This window comes from Rattus rattus, chromosome 18, assembly GCF_011064425.1.
Source record: "Rattus rattus isolate New Zealand chromosome 18, Rrattus_CSIRO_v1, whole genome shotgun sequence".
Taxonomy (NCBI): domain Eukaryota; kingdom Metazoa; phylum Chordata; class Mammalia; order Rodentia; family Muridae; genus Rattus; species Rattus rattus.
This window is the reverse complement of record NC_046171.1, coordinates 1,133,960-1,160,892: the sequence shown is the minus strand read 5'-3', so window position 1 is coordinate 1,160,892 and position 26,933 is coordinate 1,133,960. Positions and strand designations below refer to the sequence as shown.

Below are 26,933 nucleotides of genomic sequence, written 5' to 3'. Positions count from 1 at the left end.
GATAGTTCAAGCCGGTGTATAGAACGTATTGGGGCTCTGTCCTGGGATGGTCCTACATCAGGAGCAGAGTAAGGGGCTGAGAGAGATCAGGAAGACACAAGCCTACAGTAGACAGCCCATCAGCAGGTGGACTTCTGTCCAGAGCAGGCCTGTCTGGAGCAGGCAGGGCGGCACAGCAGGGACACACAGGAGGCTGGGCGACAGCAGCTGGGCTGGCAGGAGGAGGCACAGCAGGAGGAGGTGGGCACACAGCAGGCAGGTCTGCACACAGGGCGGCACAGCAGGGACAGGCTGGAGCAGGGCTTGCAGCACACAGGCCTGCAGCAGACAGGCACACAGCAGGAGGGCTGGCAGCAGGAGGACTGGCAGCTAGACTGCTGGCAGCAGGATTCAGAGCAGATGGGTGTGCAGCACACAGGCTTGCAAAGGGTCACACCGCAGGGCTGCTGGCAGGGGGAGGAGGTGCAGCAAGAGGGCTCACAGCTAGACTGCTGGCAGCATGAGGAGGAAGCACCACACCAGACAGGCACACAGCAGACAGGCTTGCAGCAAAGGGTCACACTGCAGGGCTGCTGGCAGGGGGAGCAGGTGCAGCAAGCTGGCTGGCAGCTAGACTGCTGGCAGCATGAGGGTGTGCAGCAGGAAGACTGGCAGCAGGGGCTGGACACACAGCTCACTGGGGTGCAGAGGAGGCAAGGGGTTGGGGCAGAGCAGCTGGGGGCACAGCAGCTGGACTGGCAACAGCTGGGGACACAGCAGCTGGGGGCACAGCAAGGAACACAGCAGCTGGGCTGGCAGCAGCTGGGGGCACAGCCGCAGGGCTCACAGCAGCTCTCTGGGCAGTCGTCCACCTGCCAGGAGGAGTTGGTGGGAGCATCAGAGCAGACAGACATGGTGGAGGCGGCCATGGCAGAGCAGGGTTGGAGTGGAGCGAGTGAGTGAGTGAGCGAGTGTGAGCGTGTGAGGTACTGGGCTGTCGGCTTTTATCCCCCTGTACTGTTGTTGGCTTGCCCTCCCTTCCTTGTTGGTGATCCCTGTCATCAGGGTGTTTGTTTGTCTGGGATGGTGTTGTCGGTCTGCTTCCTGCCTGCGTGTGGTGCAGGGAGCAGTGATGGGGCATCAGCGTTAGGTGAGGCTCTGTGAGCAGTGAGGTTAGGTGTCATAGGTGAGCTGCAGGGATATCCTCAGCCAAGATGGCTACCAGGACCCTCGCTCCCTCTGCAAGAATCAGTCCCTTGGAGCTACGTCCTCCGTACCCCTGCCACCACCTTGCTCTGAATGACAGTGGTCACATTGTGGTAGTGCCCAGAGGCCACAGATGTGCAGTGACCTGTCCAGGGCTACTGGGTATGAGGGTCCAGCGGCAGGCTAATGGCTCCTGCCTGCATCCCTCTACAACATCTCCTCAGCTCCTGCTCCTCTCCGCAGTGCCCTGGGACACTGTCCACCCTGTCCTCATGCCTAAAGCCGCAGGAAGCTGGGTTCATTTCCTTCCCACGTAGACAACTCCTGGTCAGGTTTGCAAGTTCTGAGCCACGAGGGGCTCCATGTGGGATGGTGCCCGTGTGTCATGTCTGCCTCCTACCCAATTCTCTCAGTCCTCTGCGTGGCTTCTCCTCACCAGCCTTCCTCACCCTCCCTGTGGATCAGTCTCATACCTCTAGGACTGTGTGGATTTGTTTTATTTGTATAAAAGTTTTTGCTGCCGCCTTCCTTATCAGATACATACCCTGCTCTTAGGTAGAACGACCATTTGCACCTTCTGAAGCGCGTGTAGCTGAAAAAGGAAGGCTTAGTCTCTTTTTTTTTCAGAGCTGGGGACCGAACCCAGGGCCTTGCGCTTGCTAGGCAAGCGCTCTACCACTGAGCTAAATCCCCAACCCCGGGCTAGTCTTTCCTTACGGGGTTTCTAAAGTAACACAGAGACTGACCAGCGTGGCCAGTGCCACTCCACACCCAGCACGGGCTAAACGAGGTAACCCGTGGCGTTGGAGTGTCCAGTCAGCCTCAAGTAGCTCATCTCCTGTGGCCCCAGAGAAGCTCCTGTCCCAGAGGGTGGGAGACTAGTGTAGGCTGAAGGCCATGACCTCCACACCCTCTCCAGAGCTAAGTGAACCTGTGGCAGGAGCTGGGGGTGGAAGTAGCAAGTGCATTGTGGGTAAAAGGGTGGATGGAACATGGTGTGCTGCTGTGTTTGGGGCTGTGGGTTTCACTCCACACTTGAGGGTCAGAGCTCTGTGAGTGCTTCGGTAACCAACTCCACTCCCGCCCAGCTTCCCGGTCCTGTCTGGTATACTCTCCCTCTCCTTCCACAGAACACTGCATCCACAGTTTGGCTCATTCACTGTTCAGGCACCAAAGACCTGGCTTATGGAACCCTTTCCTTCCCAGAGAAATTGTTTCAGGAGGGGCTACATTTGGAAAAGATATCAGGAAGACAACTCATTCTGATTCTGAGACTCCCTGCTGACCATACGTGGTTGTGGGGAGTGGACCCTTATCAGCCAGTGGAGCAGGAAAAGTTAGAGACGCTGGCTTGACTAGTGCATCTGTGTTTGAAGACACCAAGAGGCCTGGCGATAGCTGAGACTCGAGGGACCAAATCCCTGTCACCAGAAAAGCCCTGGATGGGGCCCGTGTTACTGTAGGTTTTCCTCTCAAGGCATTGACTGAGTCACAGCTCACTGGCAAGAAGCCAGGAAGCTGACCAGAGCCTCTTGGGGAGTCATTTAAAATCCAAACCAGGGCACCAGGCATTTGAGGAACTCCGTCAAATCGGTGCCCGGGCACTAACTTAATGAATAGTTCTGATACTCAGAGCATGTGATGAGGCTGTCTCAGAAGACGTATAAGGCAAAACTAGCAGGTTTATGGTGGAAATTTCAGCAACAGGCTGCAGGGGGCTGGGGGGAGACACCGGAATCCAGAAGCAGCCATCAGAGCTGACTGTCCCATGTCAGCAAGTTCTGCGTCTGACAGAGACGTTAGCAGAGGCTGGGCACAGAAGGAAACATCCAGAGAACCCTCCCAGGCTAACGCAGACACTGCGCTCACTGAAGGAGGCCTTCAGATCACCTCATTAACCTTTATGGAGGTAGAATACACAGAAGCAAGGTGAGAATGTTCTGGAGTCAAAGGGACTCGATACACTGTATCTTCTGAGTATGTCGCATAGCTGACATCTAGGTTCAAGGTGAGACTGTTCTGGAGTTAAAGGAACTCGATACACTGTATCTTCTGAGTCCGTCGCATAGCCGACATCTATGTTCAGGAGTCTCAAATCTAGAGCTGTCGTTTGACCACCGTCCTGCTTTCATGATTTAGAGTTTAAATGACTCCCGAAGACTTGAAAGCTAATTGGTTTCCAGCTTGCGGTACTAGTAGGGTGAGCAGGAACCCTTTGGAGGATGGACTTGGTAGAAGGAACCTTGATCACAGAGTTTGCCTGTGAAGGGGCCCGAGCCCTTTGTGATTTCCTCCCAGTATCAGTAAGGTCAGCATCACCCATGTTATGCATCCCCACCGTGAGACTGTGAACCAAAACAAACCTTTCTTCCTGTACACTGTTTACCTCAGGTACTTTGTCACAGCAACAAAAAATATTTCCCCCTAAGGTTTGTAGCCATTGTGTATTTACCTGAGGCTTCCCCCTCGGCTCCCAGCTGTCAGCTTCCACCCTTCTCCTCTTCACTTCCTGTTACACCTTCACTTCCTGTTTGTTCAGGGCTCAAAGCTGACACATGACTTTCTCAGCATGCACCTCTGATGTCCTGTCTGGAACTTTCTAGACTCCCAGGACTGCTTTGAAGAGCCCTCATTTCTCAAAGCATTTGGCTCCCAGCTTTCCTCAGAGTCTGACCCTGGTGTTCTTCTCCACCCAGGTGTCCATAGGTGACACTAACAAATGTCATCTCCGTATCCAGCAAGGTCTGAACCTGAGGAACTGAAACAGGCTCATCAGGGAGTCTCAGACAGGGGAAGACCATTGCCTATACATCCTGGTTTCTGTTGCTGAGATAAAACACTAACTAAGGACAGCTCAGGGGAGGTCCCATTCCATCCCTGAGGGAAATCAGGCCAGGAACTCATCCTAAATTGGCTTTATTTATTTATTTTTGAGATTATAATTTAGCTACATCATTTCTCCTTCCTGTTCCTTGCTCTAGCCCCTCTCATACGTCATAGACCTTCTTGCTTTCCTTCAAATTCATGGTCTCTTTTTCTGTAATTGCTACACACATGCACTCACATGCACATATCTGTCATCTATCCATCCATCTAACCATCCATCCATTCATTCATCCATCCATCCACCTGTCCATCCATCCGTCTGTCCATCCATCCGTCTGTCCATCCATCCATCCATCCATCCATCCAACCATCCATTCAACCATCCATCCATCATCTGTCCAACATCCATTCAACCATCCATCCATCCAACCATCTATCCATCTGTCCATCTGTCCGTCTGTCCATCCACCCATCCCTGAATATATAAACGCAACCTGCTTACTTCATATGAGGCTACTTGTACGTGTATGCTTGCAGGGCTGACCACTTGCTATTGGATAACCAATTGTTGTGTCCTTCCCTGGGGGAGACTGTTTCTCCCCCTCTCAGCATTTCTTGTTTGCCTGTAGTTCTTTGTGTAAGGTTGAGCCCGTTTTAGCATGTCTATTGGTTTTGTTCTTGTTCAGCTCATGTTTAGGCAGTGGCGTTGGTGACCTCATGGGTGCAGTTTCCATGGCATCTCTAGTGGACACAATCTCATAGCAAACTTCCTATTCTTCCGGCTCTTATGGTCTTTCTGTTCGCTCTTCTGAAATCATCCCTGAGCCTTAGGTGGAGGAGGGTGTTACAGAGGCATCGGTAGGGACTGGGCTCCACAACTTTGCATTTTTATCTATTTTCTGCTATCATCTTTGTTGCAAAAATGTTTCTTTGATGAGGGGTGAGAACTACACTTATCTGTGGTTAGAAGGATAAAAATTTAGAATGTAGTTAGGGACTGTGTTTCTAGTACTGGGTATGACTTGCCTCTTGATGAGCGGGTAACTAGCTTTTTTATAAAGCCAGAACTACCAGCCTAGGGAATGGTACTGCCTAGAGTGGGCCCTCCTCCATCTGTTAACAATCAAGCTTATCTCCCACAGACACATCCTCAGGTCGATATGATCTGGGCAATCCCTCATTTGAGACCCTCTTCTCAGAGGGTTCTAGGTTGTGTCAAGCTTCCTCTGAAACATGTCCACTTTGTTCCCAGGTACCAGTCCCACACGGGAACAGCACCTACTATTCAGGACTGGGCCTTGTAGGGCAGGGTTGGGAGTTAAAGGTGACAGAGCTTTCCTAGTTGTGCCTGGTGTTTCCAGGCGCTTTAGTGTCCTGTGAATATTTCCTGAGCACAGGTGGACACCATGCTGCCTGTTCTAAGAGTTCTACAGGGCTCACTCTAGGCGGCACCATTCCCTAGGCTGGTAGTTATGGCTGTATAAGAAAGCTAGCTACCCACTCATCAAGAGGCAAGTCATACCTGGTACTAGAAATCTAGCCAACTACCCAGGGCCAGTGAAATCTAAACCAGCGTAGTCCCTAACCACATTCTAAATAATTTATCCTTCTACCCACAGATAAGTGTAATTCTAAGAGTCTCTGTGGCAGCCCAACTCCTTCATATTCCTCTAACCACCTTAGAGATTGCATATTGAGGTCTGTCCTTCCAAGTCCATCCTCAACTTCTCAGGAAAGCACCCACCCTGGAAAGTGCATGGAGGAGCTTTGGCACTGTGAGGAGCTGTGCTGGTACTCGTGGCCTGTGATAAGGTCACATCACCAATCACTGTCATAGCGCACCAAAAGACACCAAGTGCCACCACTTAGAAGAGCAGTTCTTAATCTCCCTGATGCTGTGACCCTTTAATACAGTTCCTCGTGTTGTGATGATCCCCAACCATAAAGCTATTGCGTTCCTACTTCATAACTCTAATTTTGCTACCGTTACATAATCGTAATATAAATATCTGTGTTTCCCAGTGGTCTCAGGTGACCCCTGTGAGGGGGTCGTTTGATCCTCAAAGGGATCACAACCTACAGCTTGAGAACTGCTGACTCGGTGATCTGTAATAAGATCACACTGGCAGTCGCCACAGCAGCCAAGCCCAAAGATATCAAGTGCCATCTGGTACCTAGCTGGTGATCCGTAGTTCAGATGGTACTTGGTGGCACATCGGTGGTGCTGTTGTGACTTCAAGTGCTACCGTCTGGCACTGCACAGACCCAGCACAAGATGCCAACGTGGAGACACCTAGCACCTCGGCAAAGGCTGTCTTCTTCGTCACATAGCACTAAGGTAATGTATCCCTGATGAGGTGGCCTCCATTGACCCTGCTGCCAAGTGGACTCAGGGATCCCTGTAGAGACCCAGTCACCACCTCCCTGACCAGTTAGTTCTGCCTGTGTGGTTCTAGGAGATAGCTCTCAAAGTCCCTCAGCAAAGGCGAGGCCACATACGCCCACATTTGGACGTCATGCCCTCCTGTCTCTCGCGGACACATTCTCTCACCACTCTGGGTTGCTGTGGCCACTCCAGGCTTCTGGCTGTCTCTATCCCATTGAACACCATGCCTCATCCTCCATCTGCAGGTGGCCAGACCAAGCCCAGGTCTCTGTTTCCTACATTCTGGCATTTACTTAGCCTTTCCAAGCACATGGATGGTCAGAAAGACAGGATGTCACATTTCCTCACAGTGGGCCCTGTGGTTTCTAGGTCAGAGAGGCCAGAGTTCCCTGATCTTTAGCACACGTACAATGGTGGGCATAGGCAGCAAGGGGCAGGGGTGCTTTATTCAGAGCCTAAGTGTTGTTCAGGGTGGGAACCTGATGCAGAGTTTCTGCTGTCTATAGACCAGCAGCACAGCACAGAATGAGGTGACAGGAGACCCAGGTCATATTTACACCCTGCTCATATAGGTCTACAGTTAAATGCCAGTCTCAAAGAGCCAGGTACAGAGCCTGCAACCAGGTGCAGAGCCCAGAGCCAAGTGCAGGCCCCAGAGCCAGGTGCAAGAGCCCAGAGCCAGGTGCATGCACCAGAGTCAGATGCAAACAAAGCCCAGAGCCAGGTGCAGGCTCCAGGGCCAGGTGCAGGCTCCAGAGCCAGGTGCAGGCACTAGTGCCAAGTGTAGAGCACAAAACAAAATACAGGCCCCAGAGCCAGGTGAATAGCCCAGAGCCAAATGAAGGCCCCAGAGCCAGGTGTGGGCCCCAGAGCCAAATGAAGGCCCCAGAGCCAGGTGTGGGCCCCAGAGCCAGGTGTGGGCCCCAGAGCCAGTTCACTGTATGACAGTTACAACAGAGATGGAACGGGACAGAAGAGGTTTTATTGGTGTTCAGAGGCCAAGAGTCACACAGCTGATAACAGGATCAAGCCTGCCAGATTGGGAGTGGGTGAGGTGGAACAGCCAGCACTTCCAGGAGCTGAGGCAGAAGAGTAGCTGGAGGGATACCCAGGCTCATGACCTTGCTGGGCTGGTGAAGGAAGAATGAAGGTGGGTGGGCCCCAGAACACCCAGCATGGCCATGGATCAGGGAAGACAGATGGGAACCAGGCTTACAGTCAACAGCATGAGGAGGAAGCCCCGCAGCACACAGGCTTGCAACAGACGGGCACACAGCAGGCCGGTTGGCAGGGGGAGGAGGTGCAGCAAGCTGGCTGGCAGCCAGAGCAGATGGAGACACAGCACACTGGCTTGCAGCAGACAGGTGTGCAGCAGACAGGTGTGCAGCAGACGGGCACACAGCAGGATGACTGGCAGGGGGAAGAAGTGCAGCAAGCTGGCTGGCAGCTAGACTGCTGGCAGCATGAGGGTGTGCAGCAGGAAGATTGGCAGCAGGGGCTGGACACACAGCTCACTGGGGTGCAGATGAGAGTCAGGCAAGGGGTTGGGGCACAGCAGCTGGGGGCACAGCAAGGAACACAGCAGCTGGGCTGGCAGCAGCTGGGGGCACAGCCGCAGGGCTCACAGCAGCTCTCTGGGCAGTCGTCCACCTGCCAGGAGGAGTTGGTGCGAGCGTCAGAGCAGACAGACATGGTGGAGGTGGCCATGGTGGGGTTGACTGGGAGTTGGGAGTGTGTGTGTTGAGTGACTGTGTGAGTGTTGGGGGAGTGTGTGAGTGTGTGTGTGAGGTGCTCCCAGCTCTGGGCTTTTATCCTCCAGGCGTGTTTTGCTGCAGGAGGCTTTGCGTGCTTCCATTTCCTTGTTCAGTCTGGAGGGTGCTCTGCGGAGCTCAGTCATTAACTTGTGTTTTGCTGGCCGCTCAGCTTGGGCCTGTGGCTTGGGGACACCTGTGACATGGTCCCCCTGGGCTGTCTGCTCCCTCTATCTTGTGGCCACCTGTCATGGTTTTGGAGATGATCCTTGGCTCTCAGGATGCATTCTGTGTCCCCAGCCCGTGACCTCAGTGGGGTGACCGGGCTAGCCTGTGCTAGGAAGCTTAGCAGTGGGGAGATGGCCCTGATCCCAGATGCTCACTGTAGGCAAGCCTCTCCTGCGTCCCAGCATCCTCTTGCCTTTCCTTGAGATGTGTAGTACTGTGGGCAGAGACAATGTTGAGACCTCACACAGCTGAGTCTCTCACAGCATGGAGGCCCTTAGAGCTCTCAGCTGACACAAGGGAGGGGTAAGCAAGGCCACTGTCACCAGAATCTCCCACGCTGTCCTGGGACAAACCACTAATCGAAGTACGCATACGGAATACATCCTTAGAACCAAGGGCCATCTCCAAAGCCATGACAGGTAGACACCAGCTAGAGAGGACAGACAGCCCAGGGAGACTATGTTCTAGGTGTCCCCCAGCCACAGATCGAAGCAGAGTGACCAGCCCAACACCATAACAAGCATGGCCAGTGTTTGGGGTGAGAGAGATCTCTACTAATGATTGAGCTGCCCATCTAAGGAATGTTCTGCCCATGTTCACAGGGAGTCAGATGAGAGTTTTTCAGTACCCAGTAGCGTCTGGGCGACTGCTGGGTCAAGGTGAGAACAGAGGGGTTAAAACAGCCATAGGACCATGAGAAGGTAACAGAGGAGTGCTCAGAGCTCTAAACCCTCACAGGGGAATGTCCTTGGGGCTTAGGGTGTCTGCAGCTTTCATTAGTCTCAGATCATTCAGTTGTAACCAAAGGTCCACCCAAACCCAAGTGGTTTTTCTGCACACAGGGCACTCTATGGTAACTGTCATCTATAACCATCTGTGCCCCCCACGATAAGTAATACCTCAGACTCAGTCTACTGTGAGATTTGCCTAGCAGAGCCCTCAGGAGTGTAAGCAAAGGTACAGTAGTCACAGGAAGTCACCACAAGCATTTGCCCCCTAGTGGAACACAGTGTGCAGACTTGGCTGACAGATTCAGTGAGCTCAGAAAACAGGGATGGTGCTTGGAATGCCCTGGAAACCTGCTGTATGCCCAGTGGTAGTCTCAGCACTTCCTGTCCTTTGTGGTTTAAGGGTGGAATGTCTCCATGAGGCTCACTGTGGGGTTGAACACTTGACCCACAGTTGGCTGCTGTCAGTGGAAGGTCACAGGGAGTAGGGCTTGGGGGGTGGAGGGGCTCACATGCTGACTCTCCTGGCTGGAGCTTTGCCTCTTGATCCCTAAGATGTAAAGTGCCTAGTCACATGCTCCTTTTGCCATACTTTCCTGCCAGGACTTGTGTACCTTCTCAAACCAGGAGGCTAAACAATCCTAGTTTCACTATGTTAGGTATTCCTTAATGATGGCAAGAAAAAGAACCCCTACTGAAAATCAGACTGGGATGGCACTGTTGTTGTGGTGCATCTGACCATTTTTGGGTCTTGGAACTGGTGTGTGGGAGGAATGTAGAAGAATCTGGGGATAGAAAAATCCTGGAATATTGTAAACTAAGACTAATGGACAATTCTGGTGGTAGGTCACATGATCAGAGGTCATTAAGACAGTGAAGACCTGACTCAAGAGATTTCAAAGACTAGGGCTTACTTCTGAGACTTGGGCTCAAGGCCATTCAGGGTTGTAACCTGGAACCTGTCTGTCAAAGGGTCTGGTTACATTCTGCCCATGTCTCAGAATATTGAATGGGACTAAGTTAAAAAAAAATTAGTCTGATGAAGGGAATTTTAAAGACAGCCTACCATCAAGCTGTGGCATGGTTGACCCTCACTGCTTTTCTCCAGGTTTACAGTGAGGTTTCTGAGCAGAAAGCATGGCAGAAAGATGTGGAGAATGCATGGCTGAGTGAGAAAAGGTGCAGCTGAGTGAAAAAAGGTGCAGCTGAGTGAAAAAAGGTGCAGCTGAGTGAAAAAAGGTGCAGCTGAGTATTTAAAGTCTCCAACAAAGCTGCTGCCAGTATTGCAGATGCCAAGAGAAGCAATCGTAACTGCAGAAGAGATCGGTGCACATAAGGGAAAAGTCCATACTATGAACTGGGGAGAAGAGATGAGGCCTTGAGAAGAAGAACATGCCCACTCCAGGGCAACTGCTCTAACAGGACCATCTATGTTCTCTCCACACAGGTACACAGAGGCTACTGTGACTGTGGGGAAGGAGGTCCTGAAGAGTCCTTTTTATTTCGTCTTGTCCCCACTCAGAATCTAGGCTATAAACTATTTGCTACCCATCCTATGTGTAAGGTACTTTGCTTCCACAGGTGATCATCAGCCTGTCTGGGTTGCTCTGAGTCGAGAGGCTGGAGTCTCTTGTTTAGCACCTCACAGTAAAAGAGCGGGAGGCTAGGTAGAGCCTTGGCAGGAAATCATGCTTTTCTAAGTCTTTGGGAAGAGAAGGGGAGAGGGTCTGTCTCTGCCCCTTGTTCTCAGCAGTTTCAGAGTGTGTTCACATGCTAAAACGATCACTACGAGTTTGCACATAAATTCAGGTCATAAATTGAATAAGAGGTTCATAACGAAGAATGTTTTCATGCATATCCACTAGGAGCAATTATCTGACTAAACATTCATCATTTGTTACTAGCTTACAGATTCATGGAAAGTTAAAGACCATAACTAAGCTGTCCTTGAAGTTTTGTATAGATAAACCCAGTCAATATCTTATTTCCTGTTTTTGCACCTGGGGCCCTGTGGGTGTATATCTTCTTAATGGTTTTTGTAACCCTTTGGCTACAAATCTGTGAGCCACAGATTTTAGAAGTCTATGGTTATCTCAGAAGTAATTAAGCAGTTCTGCTATAAGAGGGATTCGAATGTCTTCGTCTGCATTGTCATTCTGAAACAATAGTGACCCTAGCATGGTGGTTGTTTCTGCAGAATAAACACTGTTTGTTTTTGCATACTATCTGAGCCTGGGGTCTTCCTTCAGTGAATGTTGGGCCCTTATAGTCCAAGCCAGGTCTTGAGCTGAGAACACAACCTGCTGCCATTGCCTGTGTAGTCCCATGACTTTAGGCATGCAGAATACAAGAACTGCAAAATCATGGAGCATGTGCCAAGGTTCCAGCAAGCCTCTGAGGCCAGGCGCTGTCCCCACATGAGCTTGTATGGACCATGGAGGAAGCTGCAAAGGTGAATCCCAAGTAGTAATGGGGACCCAGAGAGGTCCTAGAATACTGTAGTGGGGACCCTAGTAAATACTCTGTTGAGGAAAGCTGCAGGTATGGGGGTGGAGCTTGTCAAAGAAAGAGAGGCATGCTGCAGGCAATAGAGTGGTGGGCATGACTACTTAGGGCTGGAGCCCAGGCAAGGGCACGGTGAGAGTGTGATCCTGGACTCAGAGCTGAGGGAGTTTGCCCTGCTCACTCTTTGCTTTTGCTTTGGCGAGGACTTTCTGTGTCTTTTTGTCTCCATTCCTCCCGTTTAGATTAGGAATATTTCTATGCAGGACGATGTGAGCAGGGTTTGATTTCAAGGGGACACATCGATAAGTCTTCCATTTTAAAAGGGACTTGAGAGTGTCGAGACTCTATGGGGAGATTTGAATTTGTACTCCATGTATTTTGCTTTGAGGGTTGGCCATGAGCCTATGGAAACCAGGGGTAGAATGGCCCTGACCGAAATGGCCTCCTTGAGCTCCTGTGTTTGAATATTTGATCCCTAGCTGGCAGTGCCATTTTGGGAAGGTTGTTAAACCTAATGGATCTAGCAGGCAGACATAGGGAGCAGTGTGGGGCTTGAGGGTTCTAGATGGGCTCTCTTTTGGTTCTGAGCTCTGTGCTTCCTCGTGAGAAAGCATGGGAACCTGTGCAACACATTTCTGCTGCTGTGAGCAGATTCACACCACTATGTTTTATCCACCATAATGGACTGAAGCCCTTTCCAATAAGAACACACACACACACACACACACACACACACACACACACACACACACCCCATTAACTTGTTGAAGCTAAAGTAATCAACTCAATATCTCTATTCAGTCATATCACCTTCTAGATTAAGTTATATTTAGACAGATAAATAGAGCCTGGCCCAGAGAGGTATAGCAGCCTGCCCCTGGCTACACAGTAAGACGTACCATGATTCCTCCATGCATTCCAACATAGAAGGCAGGAAGTACTGCAAGGAAATATATCCCCTAGGCAACTGGGTTTAAAATTTCCCTTGGAGGCAGGGAAAAACAAATTAGCACCACGGGGCCTCCACCCAACAAGCTTCAAGGATAAACACAACAGGTTCCTCCAGACAGAGAAGGAAAGAAGATAATAAACAGAGCAGGCACCTCACGGTGATCAAGGATGCCAACTCAGTCACAAGGGAGAGAGAAAGCACAACCAGGACAAAAATAATCATCAAGAAGAGATGAGGTGGCTGAAAAGAGAATGACTCGTGTATCTGAATGTTTGGTCCCCAGAGGGTGGACTGTTTGGGAAGGATTAGGAGGCGTGGTCTTGCTGAAGGTCACAGTGTGTTCCTGGGATGAGCTTTGGGATTTCCAAAGCCCATGTTATTCCCTGTTAGCTCTCTCTGCCCCATGCCTGTGCATTGAGGCATAAGTTCTTAGCTACTGCTCCAGCCCCACGCTTGCCTACCTGCCTGCCTACAGTCATGTCCCCCTTTATGACAGTCACGGACTCTAGCCCTCTGTAACTGAGAGCCCCCAAATTAAATGCTTCCTTTTATAGGTTGTCTTGGTCATGGTGTTTTGTCACAGCAATAGACAAAAGACAAGAAGTAATGGTTATGGAGCTGGAATGGTTATGGCTCAGTGGTTAAGAGCACTGGCTGCTCTTCTAGACGACCTGGGTTCAGTTCCCAGCGCTTCCATCAGGTGTTTACGCTGGCCTGAAACTCCATCTCCAGTGGATCCTGTGCTCTGTTCTGGATTTTATTCATGTGTATACACACACACACACACACACACACACACACACACACACAACACACACACACACATACGCATTTTAAAATCTTCTTTTAAAAAAGGAGAGCAAAAATAATTAGGGGCACTGTCTTAGCTGAGCGCCTAGGAGCTGAATACTTGTGAGTAAGAGCATTGGTCTCTGAAGGACCACAGGTCACAGGTCACAGAGGTGGCTGTACATCAGTGTGGCCTACAGCATTCTCGACAGCCTATGTGCCCATCAACGGGCATGGACAGAGAGAGTGTGCAAGTGTGCCCGGCCAAGCTTTTACCCAAAAAGCAAAGAAAGCCATGCTGTTTTTAAGGAAATGGTTGTTACGAAGACAGCCACATAAGGGCACCAAACCAATTCTCAGAGAGATAAATACTGTAAAATTTTATCCCACTTGAGTTTCCTAGATTTTATATGGTTACAGAAAATCATGTATGTGCAGGATGAAACTGCCTAGGTAACAAAGGTGATTAATTAGAGGGAGAGGGGAAGGGGGATGGTGGGAAAGGACAAATTATATGTATAATATGCTTGTGTAAGACACAGATGTTAAAGGATGGGTCCGAGTGTCCACTCAGGACAGGTGTCAGGAGGTTTTCAATTAGCAGCCAGAATAGCCCTGTGCTTGGCAGCTATGAACTCTTGGCTGTGCCCACACTGTGGGCACCCCTCCCCCATCCCCAGGTTGTGAGTATGATGGTGACCAAGTCAGCAAGGTGGAGCCTCATGACAGTGGCTACAGTCACACTGCAGGGACAGTCCCCTTCCACGGGTTGGAAAGTGGTCTATAACTGTGAGTTCTAAACAGAACCCTGAACATATCTGACTGTCCCTGAGCTGACCTCCAGTCCTTAGTGCTGGGAGGAATCCACGTTTGTGGTCTAAGGTTGTGGCTGGACTAAAAACGCAGAGGCAAAGCCAGCAGGAAAACTAGGGTGTGAGGTTAACAGGGCATGGAGACACACCCCAAGTCTCCATTGCAGTGACACTGGCTGTACATGTGACATTCAGATCGGTTAGTTCAGATGGATTGCACGGTGTGGTATGAATTGTCAGGACTGTTGACAATGGTGGGCTCTAACACGTCACCTGCTGCTAATCTGACAGCAACCCACCACTTTCAACCCAGTGAAGTGATTGTGTCTTAAATGTATAGCATGTCAGCATATTTTCTGTTCCTATAATAAAATGCCCAAGGCCAGGCTTATGAAGAAAGAAGGTTTATACAGCTCATGGCTTAGGACACTGAAAGCCCAGCAGTGCAGTCCTAGTTCTGTCAGGTCTCCTACCAACTGCATGATACCCCAGATGGTGGCTGAACGGAGGTCACAGGAGGGGAAGGGGAACCCCTGAGGTGAGGAGGAGTTAGTCCTGACCTTCACCATGCCTCTCCTCTAGGGACCACCTCCGGGAGGACCAGACTCCAAAGACAGACTCTGGGGACACCATCCAACCACACTCAAACAGCACTAGTTGGAAAAGCAATAATTAAATCAATTCCACCTGTTTGTGTTTCTATTTTCAACCTGGCACAGTGGAGCTTGCCCGGGTGTGGACTAGATGGGCTGGATCTGCTGGGTAGTGCTGTGAGAGCATGTTGGGTACCCAGGTGAGCAGAGTTCCCCCGTAAGGCGGCAGAGCAGAGCCAGCCTGCCTCACTCAGGAACTTCCCAAACTCTACCTCAACTTCCAGAGCTAAAAGATCGATAGGAACTCACAGCTCAGGGCAAAGCCTGAAGCCAAGAGACCATGTCCCTCCCACACAGTCACACACAGTAAGCAATGGCTTCCGGGATGCTGCATAGCACAGGGCCTCCCCAACCATGGCTGCTTCGCCCATTTAGAAATGGGGTTCCTGTACCCCATGCTCCCTGGCTGTTCTGATTCACATTGCTGAAGGGCGTTCTTGCCTGACTGCAGCTCTCCATGATGGGGAAACAAGCTTCATTTCTAGAACTCTCCAAGGAGGGAATGGCTCAAGGCCATACTGGCCACCATCAGTGGGTGACCCACGGAGATGAGTCATGGTGTCAAGGACCAGACACCTGCCCTGCCCAGTCCCATGTGGCAAACAAAGGCTGTGGTTGAGCACCCTCAGGGAGGCAGGTTCAGTCTTCAGTACAGATCAGATGCTGGGCAAAGAAAGGACTCAGGTGGGACCCATCGCCTGCCTCTCTTGCCTCTAAGTTGCCTTGGAACTTAGAAGGAACTTTTCCAGGTCCATGTTTATCGAAAGGTTTGCAAGGGGCTGTCCTGTCAGGTAAGGGCCAGTGAGGTATACCACAGCAGCCAGTGGGGTCAGGGCCTGCTGGAGCACTGAGTCATTGCCGATCAATTCCCAGAATTCCCATTCTGCTGACAAACTCATGTCTTTAAAAATGATTGGTTTAAGGGGTTGGGGATTTAGCTTAGTGGTAGAGCACTTGCCTAGCAAGCGCAAGGCCCTGGGTTCTGTCCCCAGCTCCAGAAAAAAAAAAGATTGGTTTATTTGTGCATGTGTGTTTGTGTGCCTTTGTGTATGTGAGTGTTTGTGTGCTTGTGTCTTTGTGTGTTTGTGTATTTGTGTGTTTGTGTATTGTATGAGTATGTGTGTTTGTGTGTTTGTGAGTGTATGTGAATATCTGTATATACATTTGTGTGTGAGTATGTGTGTGAATGATTGTGTGTATATGTGAATATGTGTGTTTTATGTCTGTGTGAGTCTGTTTCTGTGTATGTGTGTATGATTGCGTATGTGAATGTGTGTGAGTGTGTGTATATAACTTGTGTGTTGTGTGTGAGTGTGTTTATGTGTGCAAGAGTGTGTATGAGTGTGCATTTGTTGTGTGTGTGAGTGTATGTATGAGTGTGTGTGAGTCTGTGCTTGTATGAGTATGTATATTTATTGTGTGTATGTGTATTTATGTGTGTGTTTGTGTGTGTGAGTGTGAGTTTGTGTGTATGTGAGTATGGGTATGTGAATGTATATGTATGCTGTATGATTATGTGTGTGGTATGTACATGTTTGTTTATGTGTGAATGTTTGTGTATATGACTGTGTGTGTAAATCTGTGTGTTTGTAAATGAGTGCATGTGTTTCTGTGCGTGTGTGTGTGTGTATGAAAGTATGTGAGTCTCTGTGTGAGTGTGTGTATTTGTTGTATGTATAATTGTTTGTGTGTACAAGTGTGAATGTGTATGTTTGTGTGTGTGTGTGAGTCTATGTGTGAGTGTATGTTTATATGTTGTGTGTATAAGAGTTCGAGTGTGTGAGCGTGAATGTGTGTGCTTGTGTGTGGGTGAGTGTGTGTGTGTGTGTGTATGTGTTGTGTATCTGTAGATGTCAGAAGGCAACTGGCTGAAGTCCGTTCTCTCTTGCTACTTGTAGGATCTGGGAATCAATCTCAGGTCGGCAGCCTCTTCCTGAGTTCTTCAGCCCCATGACGATCTCACAAGCCCATTGACCTCTCACTAGCCCCCAACCTCGTGTGTTCTGGGTGGTGCTCAGGAGCAAGTGGCAAATCTACAAAGCGGGTCATGGCCCTTGGTGCTTCCAGCACTCCATCCGAGGATTCCCCTGGTGCTCCTACGGCACCACGGTTCAGCTAAAAAGGACGAGAAGCACAGGGAGACAAACCACCAGGGATGAGAACGGGCAGAAGCTTACAGAACCAGACTCACAAGCTCTTCTGAGAATCTTGCTTTATTTCACAAGATAGTGAGGGGAAGGCAGAGAGGGCAGGGAGGAGCAATGAGTGGATGAGGGAGGGTCACAGAGAAGGAGACCCAAGGTCACCTTAGTTCTGAAGCCTGCATAGGGGACAGGAGTGCAGAAGGGGGTGTCAGAACTCAGAGAGCCTGGCTGGCCTAACTATGGCAGGTGTCTAGTACCCGCAAAGGGTCTCCTTGGAGTCAGCTTGGTAGTGACTACTTCAGAAGAGCGGGGCACACACAGCCAATAGCCAGGGGAAAGGCGCCATTGGATGCAGTTCAGGGTCCCAGAAAGAGCGACTCATGCCACATGAAGCTTGTTCCCATAGCTGGCCAGATGTTCTGAGGACGCCTCAGAAGCTTTGCAGGAATCACAGCTAGTCAGCGGGTCATAGGATAGTAGCCACCATTAGGCCAGATGCAAAGGAGTGTGGGAAAAGGCAAAGGAGAAGATACTGGGAGCTGAGCAGGGAGACATGGGTACCAGGCTGTGCACAGCGTGGCAGCAGGACCACTTGGCTCAAGACTCTGAGGGTACCAGACCTGCACCTGTGGGACTCGAAAGCATTAGAAAGGCCATCAGCAGGTGGACTTGTGTCCAGAGCAGGCCTGTCTGGAGCAGGCAGGGCGGCACAGCAGGGACACACAGGAGGCTGGGCGACAGCAGCTGGGCTGGCAGGAGGAGGCACAGCAGGAGGAGGTGGGCACACAGCAGGCAGGTCTGCACACAGGGCGGCACAGCAGGGACAGGCTGGAGCAGGGCTTGCAGCACACAGGCTTGCAGCACCCAGGAGCACAGCAGGAGGGCTGGCAGCAGCAGGAGGAGGAGGCAGAGCAGATGGGTGTGCAGCACACAGGCCTGCAGCAGACAGGCACACAGCAGGAGGGCTGGCAGCTAGACTGCTGGCAGCAGGATTCAGAGCAGATGGGTGTGCAGCACACAGGCCTGCAGCAAAGGGTCACACCGCAGGGCTGCTGGCAGGGGGAGCAGGTGCAGCAAGCTGGCTGGCAGCTAGACTGCTGGCAGCATGAGGGTGTGCAGCAGGAAGACTGGCAGCAGGGGCTGGACACACAGCTCACTGGGGTGCAGAGGAGGCAAGGGGTTGGGGGAAGAGCAGCGGGGGGCACAGCAGCTGGACTGGCAACAGCTGGGGACACAGCAGCTGGGGACACAGCAAGGAACACAGCAGCTGGGCTGGCAGCAGCTGGGGGCACAGCCGCAGGGCTCACAGCAGCTCTCTGGGCAGTCGTCCACCTGCCAGGAGGAGTTGGTGGGAGCGTCAGAGCAGACAGACATGGTGGAGGCGGCCATGGCAAGGTTGACTGGAGGAAGGTGAGTGTGTGCTGAGTGAATGTGTGGTGGGTGTATATGTGTGTGAGGTGCTCTGGTGGCCGCCTTTATACCCCAGGGCTGCTTGTACTGTGTTGTGCCTCAGCTCCCGGCTTCCTTTTCCTTGTTGTGTTTGGAGTCAGCCCGTGGCTATCAACAAATACTGTTGTCTGGTAAGTCTATGGAGCTGTTTTTATCCCCAGAGAGATTTCACCCGGGATGCTCAGATTACATGGGAGGCAGGGATGGTGGCAGCCAGGTGACATTCTGGAGGTGGCAGTCACCGTCCTTTTCTTAGAGAAGTCTTAGTTCTTGAGGCAGCTTCTCTGGTGGAGCAGAGATGGAGCAGGGACAGCCAGACTGTGGGCTTTGAGGATGGCAGCACCTGTTCCTAAACTGTTCTGTAGGACTTGCTGTCTAGGGACACCTTCTATTGTCAGTGGGAACTCGAGGATAATTTCATGTCTGTGGCAGGTCCTGGGGAATCTTCCTGGAGCTGAGATAGGTTCACAGAGGCCGTGAGAAAGATGCAGGTCTGGGATGGCGGCAGTGGCCGGGAGGTGGATTCCTTCTGCCACATTCCACACTGAGATTCTCGGGAACCCCTGGCAGTGTCCACAATGTGTTCTTTGCCTCCTCTGAACTCTAGCGGCCTCTCTGTACTTAGGTCCTCAGAGTTCCTGTTGCCCCATGGGCACTGTGAGTTCCTTTGCTCAACACAACTCCATTAAAGGATGCAGACACCGTGCAAGGACAGTTTGTTCACTAGAACCTTATCCTGTGAACCTCTACTCATTCCCAGCTCAGCTCCAAGCCTGGTGGACAACCAGAGTTCTGGTTACTTATCATTCCATGGTCCCTCTATTCCGCCATATTTCTGAGGGTCGAGGCACGTCCTTGGGGATACGTTGGGCTGCAGAGTCTCCAAATAGCTTCTCATTCTATCAGGCACTGGCTGGGATGGGTGGACGGCAGGACTTGGAATCTCTGTGGTTCTGATGGTGGAGTGAGACGCTGTGCTAGGACTCTCCATGCAGTAGAGGGAATATCTTGTATGTTGCATGGGTGCATTACCTGTCAACTAAAAAGCCTATGGCATATGGAAATAGAGGTGGGACAGCTGGGAGAGAGAAAGGATTCTGGGATAGAGTCAGGGTGAGAGGCCAGCCTTGGAAGATATGAGAAGACAAACACATGTTATCTGAGGACACATAACCAGCCACATGGCAGAATGTAGGTTAAAATAAATGGGGGGTGGGGATTTAGCTCAGTGGTAGAGCGCTTGCCTAGCAAGCGCAAGGCCCTGGGTTCGGTCCCCAATCCGAAAAAAAGAAAAAAAAAAATGTGCTGTCTGTAGTTATGAGCTAATCAGAGTAGAGTCTAGCTATATGGTCAAGGTGTTTGTAAATATATTTTGAACCTGAGTCTTATCTCTGGGAGCATGGGGCTGGGAGGCAGAACCGGGCCTAACTTCTAAACCATGCAGTTAGACGTGAGAAGTTCCATTTCAAACAAAGGACGGAAGCTGTCAGGTTTATTGAAAGACATTAAACCCAGGGAGCTCAGCTGATGAGATGGAGCCCACTTGTTAGATCCACAAACAAAGTGTTCCAATGGAAAGGCTGAGCCCAAACCCAGGGGAAGATCCTGAAAACTGCCAAGGGAATTCTGGGAAAAGCAATGATCAGCCTTGGCCTGAAACCAGGAGGCCAGAAGCAGTGGGTGAGAACTACAGACACAGCAAGACCATTTCAGAAACTAAGGCAAGATAGAGGCATCCCAATAAGCAAAACCAAGAGACTCAACTGTCAGCAAATACATCCTTTGGAAAAAGTGGAAGGGTACGATAGAGGGCTAATATCTAAAACATAGAACATGTACAGATCGAAACAGTTCTAGATGATGCACACAAGGCTGAAAACCACTTAGAAACGTTCAACAGCTATAAATATTGGAATTGTGAGGATAACGTAATTAATTAATTTTAGTAGTATTAAGGTGGGGTTGTATGGGAGAATCGCGACAATTCATCCTATGTGGGCAATGATGAGAATGCTATAATTTTTCATGTTTATGTTTGGCTTAGTCTGCCTCATGTTCCTATAAAAATTGACCTGATTGCAAGAATCGAGATAACGGTTGGGTTTAAGAGCTGGGAGATTTGAAATGAAATGGATAGTGGGGAAATTTTTTTTGTCAAGTGAGGAGAATTAATCCTACATGAATTGGGATTCCTTGGGTTACTTCAGGAAGACAGTGGTGGAATGGAGCTAGACCAAGTTTAGTTAGCCTGAGTCGTCAGGGAAACGCAAACCGAAACAACTTTGAGAGTCTATCTTACACCTGTCAGAATGGCCAAGATCAATAAAACAGGTGACAGCTCGTGCTGGTGAGGATGTGGGGGTGGGGGGGAAGGGGAAACACGTATTCTTTGCTAGTATATGTGCAAACTTGTATGGCCACTAGGGACATCAGTGTGACAGTCCCTCAGGGAGCTGGGAATAGATCTACCTCAAGGTCTAGCTAGACCATTCTTGGGCATCTGCCCAAAGGATGCTTCATTCTACCTCAGAGACACTTGCTCATCCAGGTTTGCTGTTGGCTCTGTTCATAATAATCACAAATTGGAAACAGCTTAGATGTCTATCAGTGAATGAATGGATTTAAAAAAAAATTGGTACATCTACACAATGGAATATTACTTGGCTGTTAAAAAAATAAAACCACAAAATTGGCAGGTAAATTGATGGATGGGGGAAAAAAGTGATCCTGAATGAGGTAATTCAGATCCAAAATGACAGGTATGATATGTATCCACTTATGTGTGGATGTCAGCTAGTAAGTCTTCAATAAGCAGGATAAAACCCATATCATTACAGAGGTAAAAGGAATTTGAGATAAGCTAACTCCCCACAGAAGGGGAAATAGAATCTATAGTTATGGATGGACAGGATGGGGAAGGAATGGGAGAATTAGCAAGAAGGGAACATGAGACACAGTTAGGCAGGGGACATAAGGAGGGACAACTAAAACTCAGGACCATTTTGGGGGGGGTCATCTGGAAACCTACTCTAGTTGAAGCTTCTTAAAATATATACATCCATGAAGAAATGTAAATAGAATCACCAAATAATAGGGGAAACAAAGTCACCCCCACCTCAGGCATCTCTGGTCACCAATAAAACCTGTGGGGAATGGGTAGACATCCAATTGAGTTGTTGGCCAAAGGGGCCCCATGGGATTGCCCAAATAACCCAAGCTGTTTCCAAGGCTATTGGTTGCTCACCAGATAATGATGGTAAGGCCCAGTTGCTGAAGACAACATTTAGATAACTCATTGAACATCTCCTGGAGTTGAACCTACCTAGAGCCTTCACCCTATTGAGTAGTGCTCATGGTAGTGGTAGGTACTCTTCACTCTACCAGAGGAGAAAAATAAACACCAACCCAGCTACAAAACCTTCAATCTACAATGGTGACCTGCCTGCAAGATACGCTGGTGTAATAGTGGCCCAAAAGCTATCAGAGTGACCAACCACTGATTGGATTTAAGACCTGCTCCATGAGATGGTGATGCTTGGTGACCAAGAACCTGAGTCTAGATAGGCCGTGTCATGGACCTAGAGGAAAACCAAATGCTACTGTTCTGCTAAAGGAACATAGCAATGAAATGGTTCCTAATGACATTCTACTGTACTCATAGATCAGTGCCTTCTCAGCCATCATCAGAGGGACATCTACTGAAGCAGAGGGGAACAATTACAGAGACCCACAACTAGGCAATGTGCAGAGAGTGAGAGACCTGGGGACACTCAGCCCTAAATGGGCTCAGAGAACTCTGAAGAAGAGGAAGGAGAAATTGTATAAGAGCCAGAGGGGATGGGAGATACAAAGGAAACAAGGCCTTGTAGATACAACGGGAAAGATGCACATATGAACTCACAGAGACTCTGGAAGCATCCACAGAGACTGCACGGGTCCAAGCTACATGGGGTCCCAGGGCTGGCAGGGAAAGTAGACATGAACCCCCACTTCTAACTCCAATTGATAGTCACTCAAAAAGGAAAAATCATATATATATATATATATATATATATATATATATATATATATATATATATATCACTATCTTCAGACACACCAGAAGAGGACATTGGATCCCATTACAGATGGCTGTGAGCCACCATGTGGTTGCTGGGACTTGAACTCAGGACCTCTGGAAGAGCAGTCAGTGATCTTAACCACTGAGCCAACTCTCTAGCCCGGTCTTTTACTTACATATTACGGTCTCCAACTTTGTGTTCTTATTGGATTTCTCTTTGTGTAAATGTGTGTGTTTCTGCCTCTGCATGTGTTTCTCGTGGGATTTTTTTGGAGGGGGATTCTTTTTGCATGTTTGTTTTCTCCTATTCTGGTTTGTTTGTATTTATTTTAGCTTATTCTATTCACCTGAGGGTGTTTGAATCCATGGGAGAAAGTCAAAGGCCAAGAAGTAATCAGGAGACACCCACAACAGAACAAGAGGCCATCATCCTTCATGGCAGGGGAAGCATGGTGAGCCAGAAGCAGTTGCCACATCCTATCCTCATTGAGGAAGCAGAGAGATGCACACCAGTGCTCAGCTCGCGCTCTCTGTTTTGGCTCATTCCAAGATTCCAGCCCATGGGATGGAGCCACCCACATTCATGGTGACTCTTCTCTCCCCAGTTAGCCCTCCCTGAAAACACCCTCACTGACATGTCCAGAAGCATGTTCCCTGGGTGGTACCAAATCCTGTCAGGTGACCCTGACCCTCAGCCATCACACCTCAGAGACAGCACAAGCACGGCAAAGGGAGAGACTCACAGCCATGGGTGCCCATGCTGAGAAAGGCCTCAGGTCAGTTACCAGAGCAGAGCTGAAGCACAAGGGAGGAAAGTATAGACCCCAGTGGGAACAGACCAAGAAGAACCCACACCCATCCTCGGGACTTCTCCTGAAAACCGGAAGAGGGGGTGACACATCTCAAGCCACTCTGAGGTACGTGTTCCTCTCACAGCACCTTCAAAGACAAGTATGCAGACCACCTCCTCTGTGACATGGATGAAAAGTCCTCAGGAAATCCAGCAATAGAGTCTAGCCACATAGAAATGGACAGAACCTGTAGGTCTTCGATTTGTCACATAACCTTTGTGCTAAAGGCTGGGTGGCCAGCTTACAGCGCTATTGGGTAGGTAGGGGGCTTTAGAAAGTGGAAGTAAATCAGATGTGCCCTTAAAGGGGGCGCTGGGACCCCTCCTCTTTGCTTCCTAACAGAGTGGACAGATTCCCGTCACACTCCTCATCCAATAATGAAAGACTGTGAGAATAGCCTGGCAGTACCTTCTGGGTTTGTCCCAGTAACCTGGGGCAGAATTGTTTCTGACTGTATCAGCAACCAGTGAGCTATGCAGAACCTTGGCTAGAACAACCATTAGGCCACCCAAAACAAACCAGGGACCATGCCAACAATTGATCTATATGCCCATCACTACAGCAGCAACCATTGCACGTGCAAACCAATGGCTATGCTAGCAACCACTGAGCTGTACACACTAAGGACTATGCTAACAGCCATCAGATCATGTCAGTGATTGGTTATACCAACAACCACTGGATTGTGCAAACTCTTGACTCTACCAACGACAACACAGGCTTTGAAAAACCCGTGTCTACACCAACAACCATGCAAATCCATGACTATATCCACAACCCTCAGGCCACGCAAACCATATACCAACAACCACTGGGCAATGCAAACCTGTGTCCATACCAACAACCATTGGGCCATGCAACCCATGGCGATACCAACAGCCATTAGGCTGTACAAATCTGTGAATGTTCCAGCAATCACCGAGCCACATAAATCCATGACTACACCATTGACCATTAGGGCTCCACAGACCCTTGGCAACTTGTCAACCGCTGGCCGTGCAAACCCACATATGTATCAGCAACCGCCCCACGGGGCAGAACAAACCTGTGGCTGCACCAACAACCATCAGGCCTAAGGCTGCACAGACTGGGCTAGCACACCAGTCACTGATGGGGCTGTGAGGTGAGCAAGGAACCTTAAGAAAGTCAGGTCACTTTTACCAGAAGGAAAACTGCCACTGACCTTGGGTGGAAGGTTGGGGACTCTCAAGGTGACGATGATGGAGAATTCTTCAGGGAATAGATGGCAGTTGGAGAAGATTCTAGAAGCGGGGAAGCTCGTGGTCCGGGGCTCGGTGGCTGAGAACTGGAGGCCCCGCACACCTTCTGCCTGCACCATCCGGATCCCACTTGTAGCTCCATCCAAAGGGACCACTTCTGCCAGGATGTCCAGGGGGCGAAGGTCTGCGGCAGAGACGTAATGGGGGCAGGGGTTAGGTAATGGCTGTGCAATGTGGCAGCCATCATGGCACATGGATGGAGTCTGAGTATTTTCGGATTTTACATCATGAAAGCTGTCAGAGTCGCGCTAGAGCCATGGGGTCAGGTTGTGAGTTCCAAACCTAGTAAACAAACAGGAAATGGTGCACAGGAGCAGACCTCTTGCATGGCTGACCCACAGCAAGACACAGTCATCACAAGTAGTACTGGGGCTGTAGCTTGGCACAGAGGGGTCACTACGCTCGTTACACACACACACACACACACACACACACACGCATGCACACATGCACACATGCACACATGCACACATGCACACATGCATGCACACGCACGCACATGCATGCACACTCATGCATGCACACGCACACATACACACACACGCATGCCCACATGCATGCACATGCACGCACACGCACACAGAAAACCATCTGCAATGGCACTGCCTTGCAAATGCTGTTTGCCACTGTCCTCATGGCCAGGGAATGCTTTAAAATGCTCTACATAAGGGCTGGGGATTTAGCTCAGTGGTAGAACGCTTGCCTAGAGCGCAAGGCCCTGAGTTCGGTCCCCAGCTCCGAAAAAAAGAAAAAAGAAAAAAAAATGCTCTACATAAGCCTCACTTTACCTTTAAAAATGTCCCCTTGCCTCAGCCTTCTTGAGCTCGCCCACAGTTTACCACTGTGTGTGTTCCCATTACATTCTGAAAGCAAACTGAGCAAGCTAGGGGAAGCAATCCAGTAAGCAGTGTCCCTCCATGGCCTCTGCATCAGCTCCTGCCTCCAGATTTTTTGGAGACACTCGTCTGTTACTTGGGTGGTCAACATATGCCTCACTTAGCCCTGGGAGCAGTGAGCCTGGCTATCCCGGTTTTGCCAGTGAGGAAATGGAGGCATCTAACACCATTAGGGATTCTGTCTCCTCTTTACGTACATGAGCTCGAGGGACCATGGCAGGGTGTGGTCCACATGGTAGCCAAGTGTCTTAGTCAGGGTTTCTATTCCTGTACAAACATGATGACCAAGAAGCAAGCTGGGGAGGAAAGGGTTTATTCAGCTTACACTTCCACATTGCTGTTCATCACCAAAGGAAGTCAGGACAGGACGGAAACTCAAGTAGGTCAGGAAGCAAGAGCTGATGTAGAAGCCAGGGAAGGCTGTTTCTTACTGACTTGCTCCCCCTGGCTTGCTCAGCTTGCTTTCTTATAGAACCCAAGACCACCAGCCCAGGGATGGCACCGCCCACAAGGGGCTGGGCCCTCCCCCCTTGATCACTAATTGAGAAAATGCCTTACAGCTGGGGCTCATGGAGACATTTCCTCAAGGGAGGCTTTCTCTGTGATGACTCCAGCTTGTATCAAGTTGACACACAAACCAGCCAGGACAGCAACAGAGGGGAAAAGATAGCCAGGCCAGCAGAGGCTTATGGGTAAGGTTCCTACAGGCTACATCATGCATGAGACTGTGCCCCCGTGTGAGGCCCCATTCAGCTGGGAGATGGACGGGCGGCCCATGAGTGATGTTGTGCAAGTCAAGGCCTCTTCTCAAGAATCAAGGTCACGGAAGGAAGGGCTCATGGTTGTGAGGCCTTTCCCAAGCCTTGAGACACCGGTGCCAACTGCTGTACCTGGTGAAGCCAGTCCTGAGGGAAAGTAACAGCCGGCAGGGATATCTGGATTTGGTGACAGGCCTGGGGTTGTGCTGGCCTCCTCCCAGGCAGGAGTTCCAGAAAGCCTGAAGGTCGAACCCTCTGGAGATGCTGGGTGTGAGTTCTTGGGCATGTGACTGTATTTGAGAATAGATTCTCTGTAGATGACCAAGGTATGGCAGGTTACAAGGTGGGCTACATTCCAGAGGTGTCCTTGTAAAAAGGGATAATTTGAACCCAACTCCTGGGGAGAAAGCAGAGGTGAGGAATAAGCCATGGAGCCAACAATGCTCATAGCCCTGGGAGCCAGGTGGCCTGGGCAGTCCCCTTGGCTCAGACCAGCAGCACTGACACCTAAATGTCAGTCTCCATGGTGAGATGGTGACACCTCAGTTAGCCGTACACTTGGGGTACTCGGCTGAGGAAAATGATACACCCCTGCAAAGAAATCCCAGTGTTGCTCTCATGAAACCCCACTGGTCCTCAATAACCACCACCACAGAAGTCCAGAGATCCATCCCAGCCCA

At 50.2% G+C, this 26,933-nt stretch overlaps 3 protein-coding genes across 9 annotated transcripts in view; all 3 read right to left on the bottom strand.

Moving 5' to 3' along the window:
* The window catches only part of Tspear (thrombospondin type laminin G domain and EAR repeats), a 163,417-nt gene that overhangs the window by 30,305 nt on the left and 106,179 nt on the right, over positions 1-26,933 (bottom strand). The window contains exon 2 of the mRNA XM_032888604.1: positions 24,503-24,723. Within this exon, the coding sequence (XP_032744495.1) occupies positions 24,503-24,723 (221 nt within the window). The remainder of the gene's footprint in view (positions 1-24,502; positions 24,724-26,933) is intronic.
* LOC116887100 (keratin-associated protein 10-1-like) lies at positions 120-8,104 on the bottom strand. Of its 4 annotated transcripts, XM_032888625.1 has the most exons (4): positions 7,647-8,104; positions 708-729; positions 457-647; positions 120-312 (listed from the first exon to the last, which is right to left on the bottom strand). In XM_032888625.1, the coding sequence occupies exons 1-4, from the start codon at positions 8,102-8,104 to the stop codon at positions 120-122; spliced, it is 864 nt and encodes a 287-aa protein (XP_032744516.1). The 4 variants fall into 4 exon arrangements, with proteins under 4 accessions (XP_032744516.1, XP_032744517.1, XP_032744519.1 ...); XM_032888626.1 differs by lacking the exon at positions 7,647-8,104 and having other exon boundaries at positions 120-483; positions 520-908; XM_032888628.1 differs by lacking the exon at positions 7,647-8,104 and adding an exon at positions 806-908 and having other exon boundaries at positions 120-709.
* On the bottom strand, positions 17,616-18,348 carry LOC116887108 (keratin-associated protein 10-1-like). 4 transcript variants are annotated; one of them, XM_032888641.1, is made up of 2 exons: positions 18,173-18,348; positions 17,616-18,132 (listed from the first exon to the last, which is right to left on the bottom strand). In XM_032888641.1, the coding sequence occupies exons 1-2, from the start codon at positions 18,346-18,348 to the stop codon at positions 17,616-17,618; spliced, it is 693 nt and encodes a 230-aa protein (XP_032744532.1). The 4 variants fall into 4 exon arrangements, with proteins under 4 accessions (XP_032744532.1, XP_032744533.1, XP_032744534.1 ...); XM_032888642.1 differs by having other exon boundaries at positions 17,616-18,145; positions 18,192-18,348; XM_032888643.1 differs by having other exon boundaries at positions 17,616-18,135; positions 18,218-18,348.